A 27,640-nucleotide genomic window follows, 5' to 3' on the forward strand; every position below is an offset into this window, starting at 1 on the left:
GGAACTCGTTGATACAGAACATGGTGACAACTCATTCATGTTAATTTCTCAGCCTGGAAATTCTTAGGAGATTTTCAACTTTTGAGGTTTTTCTCAAGAAAATCCTGCCAAAAGTAAAAATATGTACAGTAAATTAATAAATAAATTTGAATTTTAAATATTTATTTATATAACAAATTCCCTGAGGTTTTAACTATTTTTCAAGCTAATATCATAATAAAAATGCTGTATTTTAAATTCTGCCGTTGGTTTGAAAATATCATGATAATATCTTTTAGTGTATTTTTTGTAATATTATCGTGATATTTCAAAATCTCGACAACATTTGTCACTGGTGCAGAGTGTTTTCTCAATGTAAATGTCTCAAAAGTCAAACAATTAGCTCATTCATCTTTTTCCAATATGCAACAACGCAACAACATGTTACAAAACAAACAAACAGAGGCAAGTAATGGGATCGAAACCTTTTCTCTAAAAATTCAAAGTAAAATGAATCTGATATATTTTAAAATTGAAATGCCAAACGCCCCATAAAGAAAATTGGGCATATTGTAAATAATACAAGAATTAATTACAATACATGGTGAACAGAATCAAATTATGCCAGAAACTCTTAGGGATGACAGCACAACAAAAACAACCCAAAGGAGCATGAAGTAGATAAATGTGACCCAAGCCCACAGCCTTGGCCCACCCAATTCGGCACCCAAGGTGATACGCCGAAACACCAAAACGGCGATGCAGCCAATGGAAGTCAGGAAGAACATAAGCAAGGAGAAACTGAGACCTTGTGCATTCTGGATACGCAATGGTTCCCTATATGCAATGAAATTGTATAACGTGTCAATCAGCCATGGGACACCAATGCCAATGTAAATATTCACCGAATTGCTGTGAGGCATAAAACCATGTCAGTGAACTCTTAGTTTACAGTTCAACTCCAATAACAAAAAGCATCTCCAATCACTATTATAAAAGAAAAAAAATGCAAACAGATAATTACTCTTATGTAATTCGTGGGAATGTGAACGAGACTTAGCACGAGTGAGGTGGAGAAGGGGCTTCGTGGCACATGTGCCAACATGGAACAACTATGAAAGAGATGCCATTCATCAGTTGGGGCCCACCATGAACACACCCTGACCTAAGATTCAGGCCAGTCCATTCATCAGGTGGCCTGCTCATGTACAATGAATGGGGACTGCTGTCATGTTTCTCATGCAAGTGTGGCCCAGCCGATAAGTGGACCAGCCCAAGTTTCTGAGCAGGGACTGTTCATGATGAATAGCCTGGATCTGTCACATGTGTCCATCATTGGCATGTGTGGTGTGAGGCCCCTTCACCATCTCACTCATGCAAGTACCTGGTTGCAGAGCACAAGTTCTGCCTCCAGTAGTAAGTCAAGTGTACCATAACACTCTTTGAAAAGCATGAGGAAAAGAACCTGCAAGTGATGTTTGCAATGGCAGAATCAGCTGTTATTTGACGTTCAGCAGCAATCTTGCTTGCAACTAAATCTGGCCAAGAAGTCCCGCTTGCTAAAGCTGTAAATGCTATGATATAAGCATTTATTCCTACAAGAAAAGAAAATCGTAAAACCATTTCAAATGTCAATTACATGCACCGACGCAATAACATTCTCACGACGAAACTATCTTTGGCTTTAAAAAAGAAAAATAAATAAATAAAAAAGCGAGAGAAGGGGAAAAACCTGTGACGCAGCTTATCAGATCTGTAAGCTTTGTAACAATGTAAGCAATTCCACTAATGAAAATCAGAGAGCAGATGAAGGCAATCCATCCATGAGCAATATGATAAGGAGGCACGAACGCGAAGAGAAGTCTCCAAGGAGCAAGGATTGATTGCCAGGAAATTCTTGCAATCCTTAAGTAGACACTGTTCATTTTCTTTGACTCGGTACTCTCCAACTGCTCGAGACAGAAAGCAATTAGACCATTGGTTTCCCACCATTACTGTGACTACTATTGAATAAGATATTTATTTCTGTGAACAACAGAGTCGCATAGATGTTCATTTTCACCTTCGTATTACTTCATCACCTCACAAAATTCACATAGATTTGTGGGCTTTGTCAGAGCATTTAGGAAAACTTTATCCATCACAAAATTCACGTAGATTTGTGGGCGAGAAAATATGGAAATTCAGCATCCTGTGCTGTAATTCTCTGTTGACAGAATTTCATTGCATATAACTCATGGCTATAGAGAAACACAATAAAATTCAACATTCAGCAAGCAAGAGAGATACCGTTAGTGCATCCAGAAACTGCTGTCCCCAAATAGAGAGCAAGTGGAAATTTTCTTGAGCGACCTTGCCAAAAGTTTGGTTAGATGATTCCGCTGCGTCATTGTCAGGCACAGGCTGATAATCATCACCTACAAACATAAACATGAAGAAAAAAGGATGTTTAGATCCAAAACTAATTTGAAGACAAACAAACAGCATAGAAGAGCTAATAACATTTGAAACATCAAATAATCCTTTCGTTGCGTACCACTCAAACTGAAATGAAATTTTATGTGATCATTGTGTACCACTCAACTGAAAGGGAAATTTTACAGGATAGCCATAAGACCAGCAATGCTTTTATGGACAGAATGATGGGCAGTTAAGGAACAACATGTTCATAGGATGTGTAGCTGAAATGAGGATGTTGAGATGGACGAGTGGCAAGACAAGGAAGGACAGAATTAGAAACAAATGCATTTGAGAGAACTTGGGAGTAGCGGCAAATAGGTAATAAGATGAGGGAAAGTAGACTTTAGATGGTTTGGTCATGTGCAATGGAGACCAACAACTGCACCAGTTAGGAGTGGGTTGGCACCAGTTGAAGGCACTAAAAGGGCAAGGGGAAGGCCCAAAAGGACGTGGCTGAAGGTAGTAAGAAAAGACTTGCTGAGATATGGTCTAACTGAAGGTGTGGCCCTAAGAGCGGAATGGTGGAAAAGGATTCATGTAGGCAAACCCAATTAACTGGGATAAGGCTTAGATGATGATGATGATGATGATGAAATAATCCTGTCATCGTCATCATCACATCTTAGCCTCTCTCCCACCATTTCGGGTAAGCTTTTAACTGATAATTTGGAAAAAAAAAGGCTTTATGATTGGTGGCCCACCAGGTGTGGACCTTTCTCATTTACCTGGCTATGGAACCAATCATTGCAGAGCCTCACATTGACAACACCAGCACACCAACAAACTCCCAGCCCAACTAATACATGCAACCCAAAGGGTAAGCAAGCAAAGGAGGGTTGTCAACAGAAATTGCCAGACAAACTGAGCATGAGGTAATAAACACAGGCATCCAAGTTGGCACTAAGGCATACCCCAATTGGACCAAAAGTTGAAAGGACAAGTTTCCTACTTGAGTACCCTATGGCCATTAGCACTAATTGACTTTTTCTCTTTCTTTCCATGGAAACAACTTTTATCAAACATTTAATTTTTTTACATCTAAGGATTAAAAAGATGTCATCTACAGAAAAATTTAAAGATCAAAGCATCAATTTTGATGCCTCTAAGATTGGGGCATAGAAGATCAAAGTATCGAAAATATAAACATTTCATTGAATAGACCAATGTCTGAATCCAATGCAAGGTTTCCATTCATAATAAAATCAAGGTTTCCATCAAGGTTTCCCATGCAAGAAGAAGAAGAAGAGTTGAGGTTTGATGTCCCCTCTCTCCCCTTTAGATTATTCAATAAAGAAGTGTACATGACATAAGTACCCTTAAGAAACAAAAGCAAAGATTCCCCCCAAGTCCTAAACCAACATAACAACTAATTAGCAAAGAAAATTAGGTGTGGTACGACCCATATTCACATCCATTAACACTCTCTCTCAAGCTGGAGCATAGATGTTATCGATGCCAAGCTTAAATATATATGTGTAGACTAACTTTGACTAAGGGCCTTGGTGAACACATCAACAAGTTAGATTTGAGTCCAAACATATGGCATAGAGATTTCACCACTTGAGACCTCACATATAAAGTGATAGTTGACTTCTATATGTTTAGTTCTCTCATGATAGATCGGATCTTTTGCAATGCTGGACACTACTTGATTATCACAAATCAACCGCATAGGTAGATTCAAACCCCATCTCCTGCAATAGTTTCTTGATGCACATCAAAGTAGTATAAACCATTGCTCTATGTTATGCTTTAGTGTTTGATCAGGCCATAACACCCTGCTTCTTACTCGTCGACATGACTAGATTTCCTCCCTCGATCATGCAACACCCAATAGAGACCGCCTATCTATTAAAGTACCTGCCCAGTCTGCATCAACGTACACACTACAATTGTTCCGCCTGTACAAAATTCCCTGATGTGGTGCTTTTTAAGATACTGCAAAATCCAAACAACTACATCCATGTAAGGTACCTTTGAAGAGCTCATAAACTAGCTCACCACACTCACAACATAGGATATGTTTGGCCAAGTGATAGTTAAATACATGAGTTTTCCAACCAATCTTCTATAACTCCCTGGGTCTTCAAATACATCTCCTTGATCGATAAACAGTTTGTCATTCAGATCCATTGGTGTACTAATTGGCTTAGTACCAAGAAGAGTCGTCTTCATGAACAAATCCAAAACATATTTCCGTTCAGGCATATTAATTCCTTCCCTTGATGTAGCAACTTCTATACCAAGAAAGTATCAAAATGACTTAGATCTTTTGTGAGAAAATGCACCTGAAGGTACCTCTTCAACTCTCCAATCTCCCATTGTCACTTCCTGTAACGACAATATCATTAACATATACCACTAACATAATAAGACCTGAGGTGCCTTTCCACACAAAGACGGAATGATCAGCATGACTTCAAACAAAACCATAGTTCAACACAACTTTACTGAACTTGTCAAACCATGCACGTGGTGATTACTTCAGCCTATAAATGCCTTTCTCAGTTTACACTCTTTGTCCGATACCCCATGAGCAACAAATCCAGGTGGTTGCTCCATATAGACCTCTATGAGATCACCATGGAGAAAGACATATTTAACATCTAATTAGAAGAGGGGCTAACCATAATTAACAACCATGAAAAAAATAACATGAACTCAACTTGACCACATGAGAGAACGCGAGTATAATCAATACCAAGGTTCTGAGTATATCCCTTGGAAACCAAGCAAGCCTTCAAACGTTCAACTGTACCATTAGGGTGAAACTTAATGGTTTAAACCCACCTGCACCCAACAACATGTTTACTGGCAGGTAGACTAATGAGCTCCAAAGTGTTATTATGATAAAGAGCAGCCATTTCCTCCTCCATTGCTTGCTTCCACTCCTTTTGCAACGTGTTTTCCAATATAACTTGGAAATAAAAAGAGAGGACAAAGATAAGGCAAATCTATGAAAAGTGGGAGATAAATATGGAAATGAGATATATTTAGAGATGGGGTGATCAGTACTCGCACGCTAATCCTCAAGGCAATAGAAACATTAGACCTATCTAGAGAAGACACTGGATCAATAGGGTTAAAAGAAGAGATGGTGGATGGCACATTACGAGTAGCTGCACTATCCCTTCATTTTCGTCATGAGTAAACTTGCAATTGATGCACAGTGGGAATAGAGTATCACATGGTTTACACCCCATCAATCCAGTTTCTTTTAAGAAGTCTAGTGTATATTTTCTTTGGGATAGATTAATCCCAATGGATGATCGCGAAACTTCAACCCCAAGAAAATACCATAGAAGACCAGATCTTTGGTTTGAAAACGATTCTTGTTGCGACTTTTAGCTTCCAGAATACCAACTTCATCGCTTCTAGTGATGATTATGTCATCAATGTAGACAATTAATACCACCATTCCTTTGGAGTTGTCTCACAAAAACAGTGTGATCCACCTGGCACTTGTGAAAGCCAAATTCCACCATTGGTTGACTAAATTTTTCAAACCATGCACGAGGAGATTGCTTCAACACATAAATAGCTTTTTGAAGTTTGCACACTTTCCCTTTCTCCCCCTGAGCAACAAACCTAGGTGGTTGCTCCATGTATACTTCCTTTGTTAAATCACCATAGAGGAAAGCATTCTTGACGTCTAACGTGTATAGGGACCAAGCCCTATTTTTGATCCTTTTTTTTAAAAAAAAAATTGTAAATCATGTTAAATAAGTGTCAAATTGTTATAAATCCATGATTTTTCATGTTTTGCATGAAAAATCATTAGTTGGGAGCTTCGATTTTGAGATTTGGAGATGGGCCGAGTTGCAGAAAATTGAAAAAAAAAAATCAAAATTTTCCAATTTCTCGCAACTCCATTGCAATCTGTGTTCAAACATAAAATCATTTACATGTATATAACCTAATGTAGTGATTCTTCTTTTGTCTTTGAATGTATTTCTTGTGTTTCCACACGTCTTCTTACATTTATAAATTATATGAATAAACTTTGAATATAATTGCATCAATTCAGTTAGACAACACATATTAGGACTCCATACAAAGAAAACCTATTATGTGCAATTGTTTTTGGTAATGTTTTGATTTAGAAGTGGGTATTGATGCCTTTTTTTAACAATCACCGAAGTTTCATTGAAAATTACAAAAAATTCCCCAATGTTTCCCCATGTTTCCAACAACAACGATACATTACGCGATACAACCGATATATCCCATGTGATAATCGATATGTATCCGTATCCCAAGGGTGCGATATGTAACGTGATACTGATATTTCGAACACTAGTTTTATCCTTTTCCAGAAACTAAGATTATTCAATCATAAAATCAATGCCTGGAAAAAGGAGGTGTTAGGGGCACGGGAGGAAGAAAACTCCAACATTTTGCAAAAAATTCTATCTCTTGATATCAAAGAGGAGCACAAAGATCTCTTTGAAGAAGAAAGAACATGGCGTGAAGTTCATGGAGCTAAATACTATGCACGGCTTAAAGAGGGAGAAACTAAATGGAGGCAACGGTTGGGGGCCACATGGTCAAAGGCGGGGGATGAGAACACTAAATTTTTCCATGCTATGGCAAGTTCTCATGTGCGCACCAACAGAATCAAAAGTGTGTTGGTGGAAGGCAAAGAAAAGGTATGTGCAACAATCATCAATTTTTGCTCGAACCTCTTATCCAAGGATGAATGGTCTCGTCCATCCCTAGACAATCTTCATTTTGATGCTACCTCAAGCGAGGCGATTGAATCCCTTGAATCCCCTTTCTCCATCGATGAAGTAGAAAAAGCCATTGCTAAGTTAAGCAACGATAAGGCCCTTGGACCGGATGGTTTCCCAATCGCATTCTACCCAAATTTCTGGGGAACTCTCAAGGAAGACGTGAACAATTTTGTTAATGAATTTCACGAAAAAGGTTTCCTTCCGACCAAGATGGGAGCTACTTTTCTCGCTCTGAAAAAAGAAGGGGTAGAAAAGCTGAAAGACTTCCGGCCAATCAACTTATTGAGTAGCCCGTATAAGATCTTCGCAAATTTCCTAACATCACGATTTTGGGCGGCAATTTCTGAAGTTGTTTCCAAATCACAAGCCTCTTTTGTTATTGACCAACAAATAGTGGACAACTCCCTCATAGCTAATGAATGTGTCAATGCTTGCATTAGAAGAGGCTCTAGAGGGGTAATTTGCAAACTGGATATAGAGAAAGCTTTTAATCATGTAGATTGGGGATTCCTCGATTACATGTTACATTGTCTTGGATGTGGGGTGAAATGGAGACTGTGGATTCAAACTTGCATCAAGTCGGAAAAATTTTCAATGCCTGCGAATGGTTCCTTGAATGGCTACTTTATGCATCGAGAGGTCTGCGGCAACGCAACCCGTTATCGCCTTATCTCTTTGTGGTGGTTATGGAGGCCCTAGGTAGGGTGATCATCAAAGGTGAGGAGCTGGGTTTAGTTAGTGGTTTCAGAGTGGGCAATTCTTCATTCCAAATATCCCATCTCCAGTATGCAGACGACATGCTTCTTTTTTGCGAGGCAAACAAATCCAAGATACTCAATCTTCACAAGATAATAGTATGCTTCGAGGTATTATCAGTGTTAAAGGTCAATATAGGTAAAAGTGAATTATTCGAAGTTGGCGTATCAACTGAAGAGGTTCGATCTTTTGCTACAATCATCGGATGCAAGGCAGTCACTTACCTAGGACTACCATTATGCCTACGTAAACCTTCTAAGCTTATTTGGGATAAAGTAATTGAAAGGCTTGAGAGGAAACTATCCTGTTGGAACTACAAACTCCTATCAATGGGAGGCGGGTTAACACTCATCAAAGCATCTATGCCCAACCTTCCAGTTTATTTCATGTCTCTTTTCAAGTGCCCAAAATCCATTTTGAATAGATTGGAAAGAATCAAGCGGGACTTCTTATGGGAAGGGACGAGTGATAAACATAAATTTCACCTTTTGAATTGGGAGAAGGTATGCAAGCCGCAAAGGCAAGGGGGAGCCGGTCTTCGTTCAGATGGACATGAACTTAGCACTTTTGGGAAAATGGGTCTGGCAGTTCAAGGTGGAAAAGGATAACTTATGGATGATAGTAATGGAAAAGAAAGACGGAGTGTAATAGGATCGTGGTGGACAAAAGACTCATCATTGTACAGGGCTTCATTTATATGGGAAGCGGTGGCTACTCTCAAACCTATGGTATGGGAAAGCATTGGTTTCAATGTGGGAAATGGCAAAAATACAAGATTCTAGGAAGATATCTAGATAGGAGATCAAAAGCTGAGATAGAGTTTCCCAAGACTAGTAGGTATAGCAGCAAACAAAAATATGAAAATAACTAGATGCTTCTGCTATAATTGGAGAGGAGGTTGTGTGATCCCCCCCATGCAAAAGAAATATGGAAGAAGCAAAGATAACAGAATTTTTGGAGATGTTGCGCTTGCTTAGCAGTTTTCGCCCATCTTTTTCGGAAAGAGATTCCTTGAGATGGTTAGCGGATAAATCTAGGTCTTTCTCAATGAAATCATTCCCTATTAAAAATTTTGGTACAACATTGACCTCAACGATCGCTCGCACTGCTTTTGTTTGGAGTTATGGTGCTCCACCCAAGGTGGTTGGTGGGTAAAAATAAGATTCTCACTATAGACAACTTGCAACAGAGAAAAATGATTCTCCCAAACGTGTGCCTCTTATGCATCAAGAATGAGAAAACAGTGAACCATCTATTCATACACTGTCCATTTTCCAAAAAGATATGGGAGTTTTTCCTTGACAAGACTGAGATTCAATGGGTCCTGCCAGCATCCATAGACTCGATGCTAATGTCATGGCACAAATGTGGGACGGGGAAGGAAAGGAAGAAGATTTAGCATTTATGTTTGTTAGCAGGTTTGTGGTCAATCTAGTGGGAAAGGAATCAATGATGCTTTAGGAACAAGTCAAGCAGCATATCGGACGTTTGCAACCATGTGGTTGCCCTTGTTCGAGATTGGGTGGCCAACCCCTCAACTTTGTCTCAGTTCTTTCCTGTTGGGGTTTTGCATATAGCTTTTCTTTTCTTTTTTCTTCCTTTTCCTTTTGTATTTTTTTGGCTTTGGCCTTGTGAATAATATTACCGCTTCTCAAAATTTATATTAAAGAAAAAAAAAACCACTTAGTCTGAAACTAGCATGACAACTAATTAACAAAGAAAAGGACTGGGTCTTAAACTAGCATACCCCACGGTGCTACGGCCCACATTTACATCCATTAACACTAAATTTAGTCACTAAACCCTTCTCGATGTAAAACATTAAGACTATGTACCCTAGTGCAGACGCATTCTTACTATCCTGTATTGGCATCATTTGAATAGTGGCTTCTAGTTGGCAATGTGAATGATGATATCTTCCATAGGTGTCAATCTGCATATGTACATTTGATATCTTATGTTGAATGACACCTGCCTTCAACAACCCACCTCATGTAGATGTAGGATCCCAACCATTTGTCTCAACTGATCTTAGAATGTGGGTCATGTATCTTTGATTTTGCAGGAATATAGTTAAGCACCCTCATCTAAGGCCTAACCCAAACTTAGCCATAAACTGCCCTAGAGATCCCACCCCAACCTACCCAATATTCCCATCGTGGGCCAAAGATGGAGACATGGAGGGTGTGGGACCTGGCCTGAGTTTTGGCCTAGACCCTTTTTTATGGACCTCCCTAGCTAGCAGAAGTCCCCTTTTCTGCCAACCTGGGAGCATAATTTTCATTGGCCTCTCCTAGTTAGCGGAAGTTCCATTTCTGCCATCCAGAGAGATGCCTTAAGAATTGTGGCCCCTTATCCTACTTGCTGAACTCAATCTTTAGGCTCCAGTTGCTCTGGCCTCCCATATCCAATTTCCATGATCTTAGGTCCATTTTGAAGCTATCTTATTCATGTTTCTATCAAGATGAAAGTATGCTCGTCCCGACTTTTGGACACCAAGTTAAAGAGTGAAAAACCGGGCAAAGAATGGAAATTGGGTCGATAGCTGAATTCAAAAAACTGACTCAAATTCCAGAAGCCATATCTCCCTAGCCCCTAGGAATTTTCACCCAAACCAAAACCACAGGATGACTAATAAGTTGGCTTTCCAAAAAGCCCTACATTACCCAAAACTAGCGACTAAACATGAAGCTACAATTGAAAAACCGAAGTTTGAGGCTGATATTGATGTAATGAAGTTCAACAGATGTACCAAAATGCCATTTCACAATAATTCAAACCCCAAACCCATTTCCCTCTTACCCTTTGACCCAAAATATACCAAAATAGACTTAGGACTCCCAGTTAGACCCTAATCTACCCTTTGTTTGCAAAAGCTACCACCCAAACTGCCTTTGCTTGTGAAACTACTCCTTAACTTAAAAGTGTTCAAAACTACTCCTACCTATTCAAACCCCCCAGACCCTAGAAAACTCCTAGAACTTTCCCCATAACCAAATTACCCCTCAATTATTTCCAATTTACCTCCAAATTTTCCCATCAACAACCCATGTTTATTCACTTGTCACCCATTGGTGAACCTTCTACTCTTTAGAAAGCCGATCACCTTCCCTCAAATTGCTAACCTACCCCTCTAGATCTCTATAAATAAATAGAGACCCTCCTCTCTAAGATAAGGGTCTTGTTCCTTGCAATCTCTAAGTACTACCATAGGAAAATCCCTCCCAAAGCCTCCTCCCACCCGTTAACTAAAATTCCCGCAAAAACAAAGAAAAACATATCAGAACTGGAGAAAATGGAAAAGCTCAAGTATTTATCCTTGAATCTTGAGAGATTAGACATGTATAGATTTAAGAAGTCTAAGGACTCTCAGCCTTTGAGTTTTGGGAAAAAGCTTTGGTAACCTCTCGTCTAGAGATCTCTTTAATTCTCTTCTATCCACTCCCTTAGCTAATGCAAATTCAAAGAAAGCCTCTGATGAAGACAAGACCCTACGAAGAACCTTCAAAAGGATTGAAATGATGAAATCAAATATTCCGGAGGAAGATCTGCCACATCAATATGCTTTTTCCCTTTTTCCCTTGATTTTCTTATAATTCCCTCCATTCCTCCCGCTCTTCCATCAATTTTTCTTGCTTATCATGCGATTGACTATAATAAAAAAAATCCTTCAAATTAGGTATTGTATTCTTATCATGTCATGTCGGATACTTCAATTTTATGTGTAAAAATACATTGGACACCATATCTGTGCCAGATAAACAGTGTATCCGTTTTGTATCAAGGTATCATAGGAGATAAAGACTTTCACCCAAATTCTAAATCACTGGAGAACTCAACTTCTCTTGCCTGGGATTACTCAGGTGAACAAATCACAAGTTTTATTATCATTTAATATTTAGGCTGCCATCTCGATGCAGAAGTGAATTGAATTATCAATGATTTTTTTAGTATCATTCATAATAAGAAGGTATAAGTTGCAGTGTGTTTCTTTCAAGTCCAACATGAAAGTAATGTAACTGCAATCTCATTAATGGCAATGAAGGAAAGTCCAATTTGGTTATTTCCACTCTATTAGACCAACATGCATGATTCAATCTAATGGTGCATCCTGGGGCACCCTTAATGTATCCAGTAGCATTCACATATGCCTGGATCAACTGTGTCAAACATATATTACAAATGAACTCCCACCTATCCAGCAACGATTAGATTTTCCATTCTATGCTCATCTGCAACTCGAATTCGAACAACGCATTATCGTTTCCATAGCAAGCAGATGCAAATAAGCCTACCCATTGCTTTCTCTTTCTTGCTTTCTTTATCTCTAAAGAAAACAAACACATATTTCTGAACATCGTCTTCCATATTGTGTAAAGATAAGGATTTCCAAGAACATGTTAAATTGTGTAAATGAGTTATTCTGTCATATGGAACCACCTTTCTGATGCCTCTTTAAACAAGAGAACAAAAGGAACTGCTGAATCAATGAAGAGCCATACAAGTCTAGAAAGAATTTTATCTGATGAGGAAAAACAAGCCTTGGAATATTCAGTACCTGTTCTTGTTTTGGAATGGATGGAAAAGATATCAACAATGTTTCCATCTTGCTCTTCATCAATTGGATGTATCTCAGAGCATTGGTCACATTCGCCATCAGCATTTTTGACAAAAATAGGCTCTTCTGGAACCCATTCTTCTGGCCTCTCACTTCGTTCCCTAGGTCATAGAAAAAGGCAGTAGTATTGTACAACCAAGGTTACAACTTCAAGCTATTATTGAATATACAGCTCTAGAGGCAGTATTTTATTAAGAGAATTGTAATACCAGCAATGATTCAAACTAAAAAAATGTGAGTGGGGGTCTCAAAACCTAAGGGCCTGTTTGGATTCGCGTTTAGGGTGTATTGTATTGTATTCGGGTACTGTTCATGTATACGTTGGATGATTTTCAGAATACATCCATTAGAAACATGCCACTAACCAATGTTTGGATAGGAGGTATTGTCCCAGCATGTATACAGTTTCTTGTACAGATCAATGTTTGGAAACGACGTATAAGGGCCACACATTGTATATACATATAAATATTGGTAGTCTGTGTAGTAGTGTCGCATTTTGTAAACTCTCATACATTCTATCTCAGGCGGGCTCAGTGTTGTTGTTGTGATTAATCCTAGCCGTCCATCACGTTCTGATTAAATAATGATGACCGTTCATCCATTGTCCCCAACTTGGATTGATGTGTTTAACTGAATTATGAACCGATGAAACCGATGAACCGACTGGATATAAGACAAACATCACGGTGGGACCCATAGAGCACATCAGATCTATAATCCCGAGTCACAGGAAAATCGTGTCCTGTGGGTTTCGTGCAAGGTAGTGTTACTGGTGGGACCCATCTGATGACTGGTCCCGATCTCTTACATGTGCCAACGCATCTCTCCTTACACGGATGATTATAGTCATCATATAGCATATGAGGTTTTACTCGTCCCCATTTCCTCCAGTTGCGCTCTATCCTACTCTCCCAAAACCAGCAAAGAATCATGGAAGAGCTGCAACTTCTTCCACCATCAAAACAAATGATCAACTCAAAGATTGCCGATCTAACGGTGGAGAACTGAAGATTGAAATCCGAGAAGGAGCAAATATACAAAAAGAAAAGAAATCTGCAATCCAGAGTTTCCGAACTGGAGAAAAACAAAGCAGATCTCCAGCAAGAAATCGAAAGGCTCCGAACAGAAAAACAACGCCGATCTCCAGCAAGAAATCGCCCGTTCTCCTCGTGAACTGACAGTGGGGTGTATTAACAAGCTAACAAAAAAAAAAAAAAAAAAACCCATCTGAAGCGTTTTGAAAGTCCCTCCCACGCGAATACAAGGCATTGAAGAGACTGTACAAATGGCAGTGCATCCGTTTGACAGTACATTACAATCGATGCAATTTTTTGGCTACACGCTGTATTCGAGCACGTGGAATTCTTCGGTTGCCTACTCTGAACCAAACACCATACATGTCACATCACACACTTTAATACCATACAATACACCCGCAAACGTGAATCCAAACACCCGCAAACGTGAATCCAAACAGGCCCTAAAAGAAAAGAGGAAGTATACAGTGGAAGAGAGACAAATGGCCATCGCTTGTCTTGAGCATATGCATGTAGCAGTAGCAATCCAAACTGCAGCACAGTCAGTAAGGCCTCCCACAGAGTAATCACATTCGGGGTCCAAACCTACAAAGTAGTGAAAAGAATTTGATTAGGAAGTCTGTTTTTTGCCCCTCCAAGCCAGTGCGGTAATAATCAAGAAAAATTTGATCTACTAGATGCATAAATTAAGGGAAAATGCAATAGGTTGAATACTATATGGATGGTCCTAAGTCTTAACCATCAAATTGATAGAGATCCAATTGACAGCTAAAACAGTAAAACAGAAATGATCAGTAGTCAAAATTCAAGGCAAAATCAGATGTTTAAGATTGCATGATCAGCTTGATTCCCGTGCCATGCTTTATGAACAATGGGGCCCATGATTTGGATAGTTAGCATCGAAATACGTGTATGCCATGTGTACAGTCGATGGGCTGACTACTTAATAAATGGTTTGTTGAAATAGTTAGTTCGCGCGTGGTGGTATCTGGAATTGTGTCCACTTGGGCCTTCTATTTGTAATTGGGTTTTGAGATGCCTTGTTACTGGAATATAAAGTAAGAGGGTGTGATGTCTTAATATTTACTAAGACATCACAGACACTCCCTCCTATCTTCCAAACAATCTCTTCTCCCTTCTCTAATCTCCCTTCTGGTCTGCTCTCTTCTTCTTTCCGCTTCGATGTTCTCCTCCTTTCCCATTCTTTCTCCTCCTTCCGTCCTCTTTCTTTCATCCGCACCTGGTCACGGTGTGGACAGCACACATTGTCCATCTTTGGGCCCAACCGGTTGGATGCTCTCCACATCGACAGGCCTCCTCTTGCGGATTGCACTGCCTCACTGAGGTGAGGACATTTACGTGGTATCAGCACATCGATCCAGTCTCAGATATTCCGTTCGATCAGATCTGCAAAAGTGTGATTAGCATTGGGTGTTTTAAGGCAGTGCTTTTGATTAAGGAGTTTTGCAATCTTTACTACTTTTTTTTTGGGAACCAGTTTGGTTTTTCCTCTTCTTATCTTCATGCTATAAACGAAGTTACCATTTCCGATTGGTGTGGAGGATCAGTGGGATCCATTCATGATGATCAACAAAACCTGGGAATGTTGGATTAATCCTAGACACAGACCAGTTGACTGTTTGGATGTTGTGGAATGCTGGACAGTGATCAGCGTACTTAGCCACATTTTTTGGCTGGATGATTGAATCATAATCTGATGTTGGGCATGCCAAACTGAGCTGTGGGTCATTCTCTGCTGGACGCTGGACAGTGGGCAGCGTGTTTGGGCCATTTTGCTCTGCTACATTCTGGACAGATTGTGTTTATTTGTCTCCTTGTTGATATGTTGTTCTATTGCTTCTTGATATTCATGGATTCAAAATCAGATACATGGACCAATGCCTGGAAAATTTCCTCCATTAAACTCAGAAGGGTTGAAAATTATCTGCCCTGGGCCCATTCTGTCCGCATATTTCTTACCTCCAAGCGAAGACTGAAACATTTAACTGATGCAGGGCCAACCAACGATTCAACTACACATTCCAGCAGAAGTAGGATGATTGCCAAGTTATGCGCTAGCCCTTTCACAGTATGGATGAAAATGTCTATCGCAATGTGATGCATGGTGATTGGGCAGAAAGAGATATGGGATACCCTCCAGCAGTTGTACTCCAATAAGAAAAATATACAACGTTTGTACGATATTTTCAAGGAGTTACAAAATATGAAGCAGGGTGACAATCTTCATGATCATTGCGCACGTTTTCGAGGTCTGTTTGATGAATGGAAGCTTGATCATTTCTTCACTACTGACATTGCCCAACAACAACGCCAGCGAGAAGAAATTGGTGCCATTTGCCCATACCTTGACCCAGTCAAGGCTCAACTTCTTGGAAGTGAATGTGCTCCTGCTTTGGTTGATGCCTTTCCTCAAGTGCTGCAAGTGCCGGTTCCATCCTCATCATCTTTGTAGCAAGAATACTGCTCTTATCTCGCATGGGGAAGCAATGCTCGTGGTTGTTGTACAGGAATACGCAGTGGCCGTACAAGAGGAAGAGGCCATGGACACACTAGTGGACAACAATGTTTGTGTGTTTACTGTAAGAAAACAAACCATACAATCAACAAAAGTTGGGATCTAGACTGATGCCCACACGTCTCCTCATAAAGGAGAATCTTTCATGACTAGTGGGGACTCTTCAAGAACCAATGATTTTGTGATGATATCTCATGCCAAACTCAAGAGGCTTCTAAATAGGAACACAGCTGCAGATTCTCTCTTCCTCCTCAACATTGCTTACCTACTCAGGTAATGCACTAGCCGCATCCTTTGGTTCATCACCTTGGGTGATTTCCTCCAGGGCCACCAACCAAATGACAAGTAATGTGTCCATTTTCTCTTTCTGTTAACATTTCAATTCTTTGCGTTTATATATATATAAAATAATAATAAATAAATAAACACTTCAATTCTTTGCCCCCTTTTTCTCTTGCTGATGGCTCTGTCTAACGTCCTCGGTAAAAGAATTGTCTCACCCACTAAGAACATAGTTTTGCCTTCAATTCTTTGTCACAAAATTTCCCCTTAATCTCCCTTTTGTTAGCCTATTAACCAAAACCTTAAATTGTTCAATGACCTTTTATCCCTCCCATTGTGTATTTTAAGACCTTAAGACGAAAGCGATGATTTGTGTGTGTGTTTTCTTTTCTTCTTCTTCTTTTTTTTACTTCATTACTTCTTGGGTTGGGTATTAAAGCGACTCTCGATGTTCGGGATGACAAGGGTGTCACTTGTCTACAATGGGACGCTCTATTTGGTCATCCTTCTTTAGAATTTCTTAAGAAACTTGTTCCTTCATTGTCTAGTATAGTCTATTACTTCATTACTTATTGGGTTGGGTATTAAAGCGACTCTCGATGTTCGGGATGACAAGGGTGTCACTCGTTTACAATGGGACGCTCTATTTGGTCATCCTTCTTTAGAATTTCTTAAGAAACTTGTTCCTTCATTGTCAAGTATAGTCTATTACTTCGTTACTTATTGATGATTTTTTTTTTTTCGAATGACACAGGTGTTTATGATACATGATAGATTTGAGTTGTTTGATACGTTTAAATCCTTTTATGTTGAGCTTAAAATCAATTCAAATATGAAATTCAATATCTTCGTTTTGATAATGTTTACAGTACTAGCAAAACACATTCCACAATTATTGACGAGGACATCCGAGCACCAAACCAAAGGAGGAGGGCTGAGCCAGTCTCCTGATGGTTAGACGGCCATTACATGGGGCCCACTTGGCCCAATTCACATTCCTAGCTACGTTGAAGACCCCACGTGCATGTTCATGCATCTTTGAAGACCCTACCCTGGGAAGATGCACGTGGGCTACATATATGATCTTGATAGACACATCGGACCATTGGATTGGGTGGACACGATGATCGGACCGTTGGATTGGGTGGACACAATGATCGGACCGTTGGATATCATCATCGGATATCTTGATCGTGGACCCCCATGGGCCACAAAATAGTTTAGTTGTTTAGATTGTTTACACGCATACTTTTGGTATACCTTATATTTGTGTTGAGATTAGGGAGTTATGAACAACTTTTAATTTATTAAACGTCTTTATGTTGAGAATTTTATCTGAGAGCGTCTTTTTGTAAAAGATCTTTTCTGAGACTATAAAAGAGAAAGATGAGTGTGTGAAGCCCTAATGCCATTATTTTATATATATATATATATATAAAAAGCTTTGTATTTTCTTTTCTTCATATGATTTGAAGAATACTCCATGTGATTTGGAGCTTGGGTGTGGTGTGATTCCATTCCCCATTCAACGGAGGTGCGAGGTCTCCATTTATCATCTTCCTTCTCTCTTCCTTTCTATTCAAAAGAGATATTTTTCTAAAAACTTCATCTCTTTTATTCCCTTCCTATCCAAGACCATCCAAATCATATTTTTCTTCAACTTCTCATCATCCAACTTCAACCCCAAGTTCCCAACCGAAATCAACCATTGATGACCCAAAAAACCTAGCCAACAACCCACACGTATGAGCCCCTAGGCTAACCTCATGGACAAGCGTTCAATCCTTTGATTTTCTTTTGCTTCCCCCATAAAAACCTATTGATTTCCCATCCATAACTCTACCCTAAACCCTAGATCTCCAATTTTCTATTTTCCCCAATTTCTAAAAACCCTAATTCTAAAATTCTCAATTCCCATGAACCTTAATTTTTCAAATTTTAGATTTTTTCCTTCCTAACCCTAATCATAAAGCCTACAAACCTGTCCCTTGAGTGCAGAACGTGCCTTTGCTAAATTGGAAGTTCTATCCTTCCATCGGGCCTAATTTTAATTGATTTATGTGATTCCTTGGCATGAGAGCATGTGATTTAAGTTAAATAAGATTTTATTGTCTATTGTTTACTCTTAATTACTTGATGGATTAACATCTTTTGTTAATTAAATTACTTTATGGACTCTTTCATAATCTCCACGTTGCATGCTAATATTAAATCATGTGTCCTGCATCAATTACCCTACCTCATTCGGTATTACCCATCAGACTTCATGTGCTTACGCAGCTCAACAAAACGAGGTTGCAGAAAGGAAAAACTATCATATTCTTAAGGTGGTGAGATCATTTTTGATTCACATAAATATTCTTAAATGCTCCTGGAGTTATGTTGTCCTTACATCATATCATTTGATTAACTAGCAGCCATCCTTCGCTCGTCATGGATAAACACCATTCTCTATATTGTTCCTTGAAGCTTTACCATTTCCATTGCCAGCCCGTGTATTTGGTTACACAGCTTTTCTCCCAAAAAATGGACCACAATCCGATAAGCTAAATACTCATACTACTAAGTGTGTCTTTCTCGGTTTCTCATGTACACAAAAGTTACAAGTATTTTGATCCCTAAATTGCCTCACCTACATACCAGTGCTGATGTAAAAAAATTTGAAGATACTCATTATTTTCTTACCTCTTCTTGTGAGGGGGAGTTGCAATCCAAGCATCCTTTTGTGACTCCTCGAACACTAGACATTCCTGCGTTTGTGCCATCCACTCATGCTCCAACATCCCAAGTTGACAATCATAGACTGTCTAATTCATGCTGACCACCCTCACCTTTCAATGAGGTTCTTAAATCAACACAGTCACTTCTAGATATTGATCTATCCATTGCTCTCTGGAAAGGTACTCATTCTTACACCTTACATCCTATCTTTGATTTTGTCCCTTACATCTTAGCCCTACTTCTTGCACATATGCTTTGACCCTATCCATGGAGGTGGTCCCCACTTCTCACTGTGATGCGTTAGCTCATCCTAGGTGGCGAAGAGCTGTGGAAGAAGAAATTGTTTCTATGCATCGTGTTGACACATGGACACTTGTCTCTTTGCCCCCTGGAAAACGGACGGTTGATTGTTGGTGGGTATACATGATTAAATACCAACCTGATGGCTCCATTGAACGTTTAAAAGCAATAGTTGTTGCAAAAGGAAATACCCAAACCGCAAAACTAGATTATGAAGAAACCGTTTCACTTGTTGTCAAACTAAATTCGGTACAAGTTCTGATTTCTATGGCAACTAATAGGTTGTGGTCCCTATACCAGCTAGACATCAAGAATGCCTTCCTAAATGATGACTTGATTAAAGAAGTCTACATGAAGCAACCTCTTGGGTTTGTTGCTCAGAGGGAGAAACGGAAAGTGTGCACGCTTTACGGGTTGAAGTAGTCTCCCAGGGAGTGGTTCAAGAAATTTAGTCGTGTTTTGGTGAACTTTGGCTTTCACAGGTGCCACTTGGATCACTTAGTATTTGTGAAGCAGAAGTCCAGATGGCATTAGTGAAGCAGAGCTCCAAAGGAATGGCGGTGTTAATCGTCTATGTAATGACATAATCATCACTGCATGATGACATTGGTATTTTGAAACCCAAGAACCACATCAAGAATCAGTTCCAAACTAAGAATCATAGACCTCTAAGGTATTTCCTAGGGATCCCAATGGAAATATGCACCAGACCTATTAGAAGAAACTGGAGTAATGGGGTGTAAACCATGTGACACCACAATGGATCCAAATAGCAAACTATCAAACAATAAAGGTGAATTTCTTGATGATCCAGAGAGGTACAAGAGGCTTTGTTAGTAAGCGTATCTACCTAACTGTTACTCGGCCAGATATCTCATTTGCAGTTGAGATGGTAAGGAGGTTTATGCATAAACCAAGGGTCCAACACTAGGATGCAATCCTACGAATTCTTCCTTATTTGAAAAACTTTCAGTACAGGACTTGTCTATAGATCTCACGGACATCTCTGGGTCAAATCCTATGGGGATGCAGATTAGGCTGGTTCCATGACAGATAAAAAAGTGCACTGAAGGTTATTACACTTTCGTCGGAGGCAACTTGGTAACCTGAAAAAGCAAGAAACGGACAGTGATGGTGAGATTGAGTGCAGAGGCAACATATAGGGCCATGGGCCGCACAATTTGCGAGCTATTATGGGTTCGACCTCTTCTGCAGGAACATCAACTATAGGATGGTAGGCAAATGACTCTCTAATGCGACAATCAAGCAGTGCCCCATATAGCTGGCAGTCCACTTTTTCATGAGCATACTAAACATAGAGGTGGATTGCAATTTTATCAGAGAGAAGATTGCCTCCAAGGAAGTAGTCAAAGAGCATGTTTTGTCTAAAGCCTTGTAGGAGGATATCTTAACCAAGTCCTTGCCCTGCATACAAGGTTCATACATCAGTGGCAAACTGAGCATTATTAATATATATGCTCCAGCTTGAGGGAGTGTTAAACTAATTAGTTCTCTTATGTGTGTGTGTGTGTGCATGCGTGCATGGTGGTATTTGGAATTCGGCCCACTTGGGCCTTCTTTTTGTAATTGGGTTTTGAGATGCCTTGTTGCTGGAATATAAAGCAAGAGGGTGTGATGTATTAAGGTTTACTAAGACATCAAACACGCTCTCTCCTCCTCTCTTCCAAACGATCTCTCTTCTTTTCTCCAATTTCCTTCCTTCTCTTCTCTCTTCTCTCTTCTTCATTCCTCTTCGAAATTCTCTTCCCTTCACATTCTCTCTCTTTCATCCACACCTGGTCATGGTGTGGACAACACATGCTGTCCATCTTTGGCCCAACCAGTTGGACAGTCCATGTCATCGGGCCCTCCTGCTGGTTGCACCGCCTCCACTGAGGTGAGGACATTTACATGGTTTACACACCCAATCATATAAACCTGGGGTGGGTCTTTACCATAGTTCAGATTGTGGTTATTCAAAATAAGAAAAAGAAAAAGAAATATGCGATGTCAGAAAATAACACAATGCGCAATATGTATGCAGTTGAATAAAAAATTAATGCCCTGGTTGGTAGACGCTAAAAACTGAGTTCATCTCGTTTTAGTTAACAGTAATTATGCATGGAGATCTTGATCTCTAATACATAATTACTATTAACATGAACTCATTATGTATTAGAGATCTCTAGTATATAATTATTGTTAACTAAAATGAGATTAACTCATTTTTAGGAGTCTACCAAACAGGACCTAAATGATTCCAGATTCGCAAGAGCATGGCCTTCAACCTCTCCAAGGACCAAGACCCAGAAAGCATTAATTAACAACACAAATCATTCAAATCATAGAAACAACATCCATGTGAAAGCTCAAAATATGAAGGATTGACAGCCACGAGCCTGAAAGGTGAGGATTTGTACTCACTGATAAAGAAGACTTAAGCAAGACTACCATCAAAAGCAAGTAGAAAATTAGCATGAACGAAGACTCATACCTCTAGAATTATGTAAAGCCAAATGTAAGCCCAAAATGACCAAAAGAGCTCTACCAGCCAAACACCTATATCTGATATCTTTTTCAGTGTTCCTGCTTTAGGAACCACCACACAAACGGCATGGATAGGAAACAGATCGAACGCAGCAGAACCAACTAGTGTCCCAGGACCCAAACCTACAGACCAAGTAGATATTATGAGACTAACAACATAAAGAGTACTGTAGGAATTATAGAGAGAATATATTAGCATATTCTCATCTATCATGCAAAGGTGTAAAATCCATGGTAGAATGAGTAAAATACTCAGAGATTGCATGTTGAAAAGCGATAGACAATGAAATACAACCGATGCATCGTGTGAAAAATGAACTAACAAAATAATTAAAATTTTTGGTGCATCTGGATGAACTGATCAGTTCAGTTCATAATTTACCTAAATGAATTCACAGAAACTATCTGGAGGCTAGAGTGAATGAGAAAAAAAAGAAGTGTGCTCCAGTGGTACTGGTACCACCTTAAGCTTACAGAGGTACTGGGTAGATGTGAGGCCCACATGATGTACATATCACATCCAACCCATCCATCAGATGCATCACCTCAATAACCTTCCAGGGCCCAAAAAATCTGCTCGATCCAAAACTCAGGTGGGATACAGCATAGGGAACAAGGAGGGCATGCTCACCCTTGATTTTTACAGGGAACCAGTATAGTTGCAAAACTACCAGGTTTTGCCCTGACCCTTCGTCCAGGCCAGTTTAAGTGTCTGAATGGCTGGGATTTCGTATATATAACATTGTAGGTCATCCATGCCAATCAAGGGTGGGCATCCCCTCCCACCTTGTTCCCTACGTTGTGGACCACCTAAATTTTGGATAGGTGTGGGCCCTGGGATACTTTGGGGTGATGCATGTGACAGACGGGTTGGATGTCATGAACACATCACGTGGGCCCCACATATACCCAGTACCACTGGAGTGCACCCCTAAAAACATAGGGAGTCCAAAGTGATATTAAATGTTGGTAGCTCTATAGCAGCGGCTCACTTGACAATAGCAAAACCTGGATAGACCAAGCCAGAATCAAGTTTATGTAACTTGATCAAAGCAGTTGCATCATGTAATAACAAATGGAATATGCACCATTGAAGTCAACACTGTATAAACATTTTTTCTATCAGAAACTTTCTATAAACAATTTATTCCAGAGAGGGCTTTCATTAGGACCACGTCAGGTGCAAATAACTGCATCTGCATGTAAGATAACACAGAAGGAAGGCCTCTTTCAAAGAAAGAGTTGAGGCCTTGAGAGAAGCCATAACCGGATAACTTATCCATTTAGTTATTAATCTGTAGAGTGGTGGATATTTTTTTGGTGTATTTAGTGTTGCCACATAAGAGTGGTAGATACTTCTAGTTTGTGATCACCGTGTCTTTTTTGGGAGAGGCAAAATCCTTCAGCATTTGCTTCCGTATGCAATCATTTGGAGCATATGGTTAGAAAGAAATGGGTTTTCTTTCAAGAAAAAGGGACTTCGCTTTTGAGGCTCATAGATAAGATCCAAGCGATGCTTGTTTACTAGGATCTCTATAGGAAGGAGTTTTGGGTGTCTGTACTAATGATTTTATCAGAGATTGGAAGGTAGAGGATGTAAGGAAGGTGGAAAGAGGAAGTCTTTGATGGTGAAATGGAGACCTCTGTAGGCTCAGCTGGCATTGGCGTTTCACTTTAGAAATGAGAAGGAGCACATTGAACATTTTACTTCTTTGGGCATTGAACATAATGGGACTTCAATGATGGCACAGGGATGGGCGTGATGAGGTCGATCACCATCTTCCTCAAGGGGATAACTACTCCGAATCCACGGAGCTTCTCTGGACTCCTCACGGATACCTTGAATCCATAAGGAAAAAATAGGAAAGAATAGAAATAAATTCTAATAAATTCAAATTTTCATTAATAGATAATAAAAACGAATTTACAACCCTTTCAATAATGACACCAAACCTTGGAAGAAGTTTCAGAATCAAACTCCAACTCAAACTCCCTAAAATTCGTAACTTACTATAAATAATAAATTTACTATTGTCCTATTTGGCTTAACCATGTTATTCTCCTAATTTTTCTAAGCACTTTTCATGTTGGATACGACTCCTAAAGCTCAAAGGATGAAGAGTTATAATCAAACTAAAATTTACTATAAATAGTAAAAAAGGAAATAAAATGGATTTTCGACCGTTGATCTGATGGCATCTCGCAAATTCTGCATGGGCAACCATTGGCTAAAGTATCTTCTCCTACCCCAAAATCATATATGGTACATCAAGTAACACATTCCGGTTTGCAAGATACACCTGTTGTAAGGTTACGACAGTCCGGATCACCTCCACCTCTGAACGGGCCTTCTCTGGTCCATCTTGGACATGAAAGTGTTTGCGACCCGCTCTACATGAAATGAGGAAAAGGAGCTAGAGCTGTGAAGGGGCTGTAGCAGTTTATGGAATCTTTGAATGGGAGACTTCTTGTCGAAGGTCATTCAGCCAATGCAATCACTTGGGAAAGATCCAACAACAAAATCTTAGGATATCTCTCAATAGCAATGTCATGTTCCTAAGGAAGGCTAATGATGTGGCTGATAGTCCAACTAATGTGAGAGATAAAAATGAGGAGCTTGTTGGGAAATCTCGAGCCAGTTTGTACTCTTTCTTAAAACAGTCATCTATCAAAGAAAAAGAAACAATAGACCCGTAGAGATCTGAGAAAAAACAGTGGCTACATGGAAACTATGATGAGAAAGCCCAAAGATCAAGCTTATCTACATTGGGAGGAGCTTCAAGTACAAACGTAAGCTAATCTTAGCCAAGGTGGTAGCGATTTCAAAGTTTAACTTACATAAGTAGATCAGTCAGACAAATTTAGGTATCATTTTTACAATTTTAACAACAATTCTCACAGAGGAATAAACTTTTTTTATAAAAAAATAATCTTACAGAGGAATAAAGGTGGTAACAAATGCTTGAAAATAGAAAGTTTTTTTTTTTTTTTTTAAAGTACAGAAACACATACCTCCAGCATAGATCTGACCAAGGTTTCGGATAGCATCTATTGTGGCCAAAGAGATTTGTGGAAAGCTTGTCCCAAAGGCCAGTAGTGTAATGTCTGCTATCACGTAGTTCCAAACCTTTTGGTGTTTAATCACTTCAGTCTTTGTGTCGGGATCTATCTTCACAACCTCCCGTGTGTGTTTAACAACATTCTCCATTGAACGGAAAAATCTAGCAGTTATAGCCGATAACCCAATAAAACAATAGGCAAGGCCAAGAAAATACAAGAAAGCCCGCAATCCACTTCCAAGGACGGTCTCCCCATGGAAAAGCAAGTAGCTTTCACATCTTCCACGTGATGAAATATTGGTAATTCCTAGTATGCTCTCTGCCATGTAGTTATGCTTCGAGGCCATTTTACCTCTTCATTTCAGACATGATATGGCGAAGACCCTTGAGAAATGATGGCTTGGCCTGAATTCATGAATTAACACGTAATATTTCAGAAAACATATCAAAGGCTTGTCCCGCAAGGGATTTCTACTTTCAACCTAACTATGATGAAGAATTGAAGATGCAGTTCTTTATAGTATCATGCTGCTATGTATATGGATTGGTTTATTAATGGTTTTATAGGAACTATTGTATATTTAGGTCTTTTTTCCAGTCCAAAAAACAGCAGCAACCCAGGGATCAATAATGGTAGCGCTTGAGTCTGTGTAAAGCCTACTTGCACAGTCACATTCAAACATGGTTTTAAATTGCAGTTTTGGAGTGGAAGTCGACAAGACCAAACCCGTTACTCCTCACCCAACTCTCTGTTTCCGTCCATTTGACTCATTTTTCTGCCCACCAATGCATTCGAATCTTCAATCAACATAACCACAGCTACATCAATATTGATTCCTAGATGGCAAATGGCTAGTGGAATTGTTATTTATGACATGTTTGCCTTTCAATAGTCTCTCTAAACATTAGTAAGTTTTTTTAATCTATTTCTTTAATTTTATTCGTCTATGGATGGTGATTGAAGACTCTTTTTTTAGTGTTAATTTTATTCTCTCTTTGAATCTTGCCCATTTCTACCTTCTTAGGTCAAGCGCACTCTTTCCCGGGACCATGTTGGACTCCATAGTTTGCGCATTCATTAATTTGTGTTTTTATTTTGTTATTCTGGAATTGGGATGTAATGTGCATTTTATATTTAATAAATATCAGGTGGTGTGACTCCCCCTGTTTATAAAAAATAAAAACAAAAAACATGCGTTACTTTGATGGAGTTACTTGATGATAAGATGTTTGATTTCATGTGTTAGTTTTACTAGTTGCAGGTGTTAGTCCGACCCAACCGGTGTAACCCAACCTAACCTGAATTATGTTATGGTTGAGTATTCAATACCTTAGTTGGACTTAGGTTGGGGTGAGTTGGTTTGGGCCTCTGGCCGACTCTTCTTGAGTTTAGGTTGGTCTTGGGTTGGGCCTCAACCCAATCCGTCCCACTCAAATTGCACCCCTACTTAGGAAGGCGCCCACACAACCTTTTCTAACTTCAACTCCCTCTTTACCTCCATGAATTATTCTATTTCTTAGGATTCACATGTGGTGACTTCTCTCCAAATTGTAATTCTCAATTCAACTCAGAGAAGGCTACTTTGGCATCAAAACTAATAGGAAACATAACAGCAAATTTAGTCATCTCTCTTTATTGAAATTGAATTGAATCCTCGCAATCCAATTCTGCCATGTTTAGCCTGTGTTTGGGTGCACGAATGCTATGGATTGCAAACTTCCAATGAAAAACGACAAAATGGAAATGACATAATTACAATTTGGGGTCAGTTTCTTTCAACATGGATACTAAAAATTCAAAATCAAGTCATTTCCATGTTACTACACTAAAAACTGCAATCAATTTGACAGTGCATCCAAACGCGCCGGTAATGTCAGAGAAGGCCTTAAGTTTCACATTATGATTTTCACAGAGTCCCAGATCAAATTCATATATCTAACTGCAGAAACAGCATCTTTTTGGAAGTACCACACACCAAACGAGTTCACAGACGAATGCAAGTAATCGAAAAAAACAGACATGAAGAGAACTATATTTCAGTATCAGTAAGAGATAACAAAAATTCAATAACTCCCAAACAGAAGAATCAAGATACATGAATTTCATAACTTTGTACGCAGGAAGTGATCTGGACTGCTGGTATGGTGGACCACACAACAGAGGGTCCGTCTTCATAGTCCAAAAATCACACCAATCAGGAAATCCTAACCGTCTGATAACCATCCAACAGATATAGAGGGGAAAAATCTACAGTTATAAGCGTTAGGATCGTCCAACCAATGTGAGATTATGAGCAATGGGCCGTCCACCGTCTGTCCGACCTGATGGACGGTCCCGATCCTGCCCAATTGTGTCGGTACGGACACCGGTGTGGAGAAAAGGGTGGGAGCTTACTTGTGCATGAAAACGGAGAGCGGAGAGATTCTGTCGGACTGTGGGTCAGACGGGATTCGCCGATGAATGGAGTTCACCGGCGTCGGATTCTGACGCCTGGGTGAGTTCCGGCGAGGTCTGGAGAAGGGAAGAGGACAGATTACTCCGTTTTAAAATAAAGTAAGTTATTGTTAATCAGGCAGCGACTGATGCTTGATACGCAGGCACTCAGAAA

General features: G+C 39.6%; 1 protein-coding gene across 4 annotated transcripts; it reads right to left on the reverse strand.

Annotated features, from left to right (window-relative positions):
- Positions 1–454: 454 nt before the first annotated feature.
- On the reverse strand, positions 455–27,563 carry LOC131224780 (magnesium/proton exchanger 1). Of its 4 annotated transcripts, none has more exons than XM_058220145.1 (10): positions 27,427–27,563; positions 27,142–27,244; positions 24,985–25,436; positions 21,920–22,095; positions 14,053–14,171; positions 12,487–12,647; positions 2,269–2,396; positions 1,712–1,922; positions 1,445–1,574; positions 455–891 (listed from the first exon to the last, which is right to left on the reverse strand). In XM_058220145.1, exons 3-10 carry the CDS (start codon positions 25,376–25,378, stop codon positions 594–596), a joined length of 1,617 nt encoding a protein of 538 aa, XP_058076128.1. In that variant the 5' UTR covers positions 25,379–25,436; positions 27,142–27,244; positions 27,427–27,563; the 3' UTR covers positions 455–593. The 4 variants fall into 4 exon arrangements, with proteins under 4 accessions (XP_058076128.1, XP_058076125.1, XP_058076127.1 ...); XM_058220142.1 differs by having other exon boundaries at positions 1,712–1,928; XM_058220144.1 differs by having other exon boundaries at positions 1,712–1,928; positions 27,142–27,279.
- Positions 27,564–27,640: the final 77 nt, after the last annotated feature.

This window comes from Magnolia sinica, chromosome 14 (assembly GCF_029962835.1).
Source record: "Magnolia sinica isolate HGM2019 chromosome 14, MsV1, whole genome shotgun sequence".
Taxonomy (NCBI): domain Eukaryota; kingdom Viridiplantae; phylum Streptophyta; class Magnoliopsida; order Magnoliales; family Magnoliaceae; genus Magnolia; species Magnolia sinica.

Coding starts and splice junctions, on each gene's coding strand:
- LOC131224780 (XM_058220143.1), bottom strand. CDS start 25,378: ATGGCCTCGAAGCATAACTACATGGCAGAGAGCATACTAGGAATTACC. Junction 14,172..21,919: donor GGCTTTACATAATTCTAGAG/GTATGAGTCTTC, acceptor ACTACTTTGTAG/GTTTGGACCCCGAATGTGAT. Junction 2,397..12,486: donor CCATTCCAAAACAAGAACAG/GTACTGAATATT, acceptor TTATGTTTGTAG/GTGATGATTATCAGCCTGTG.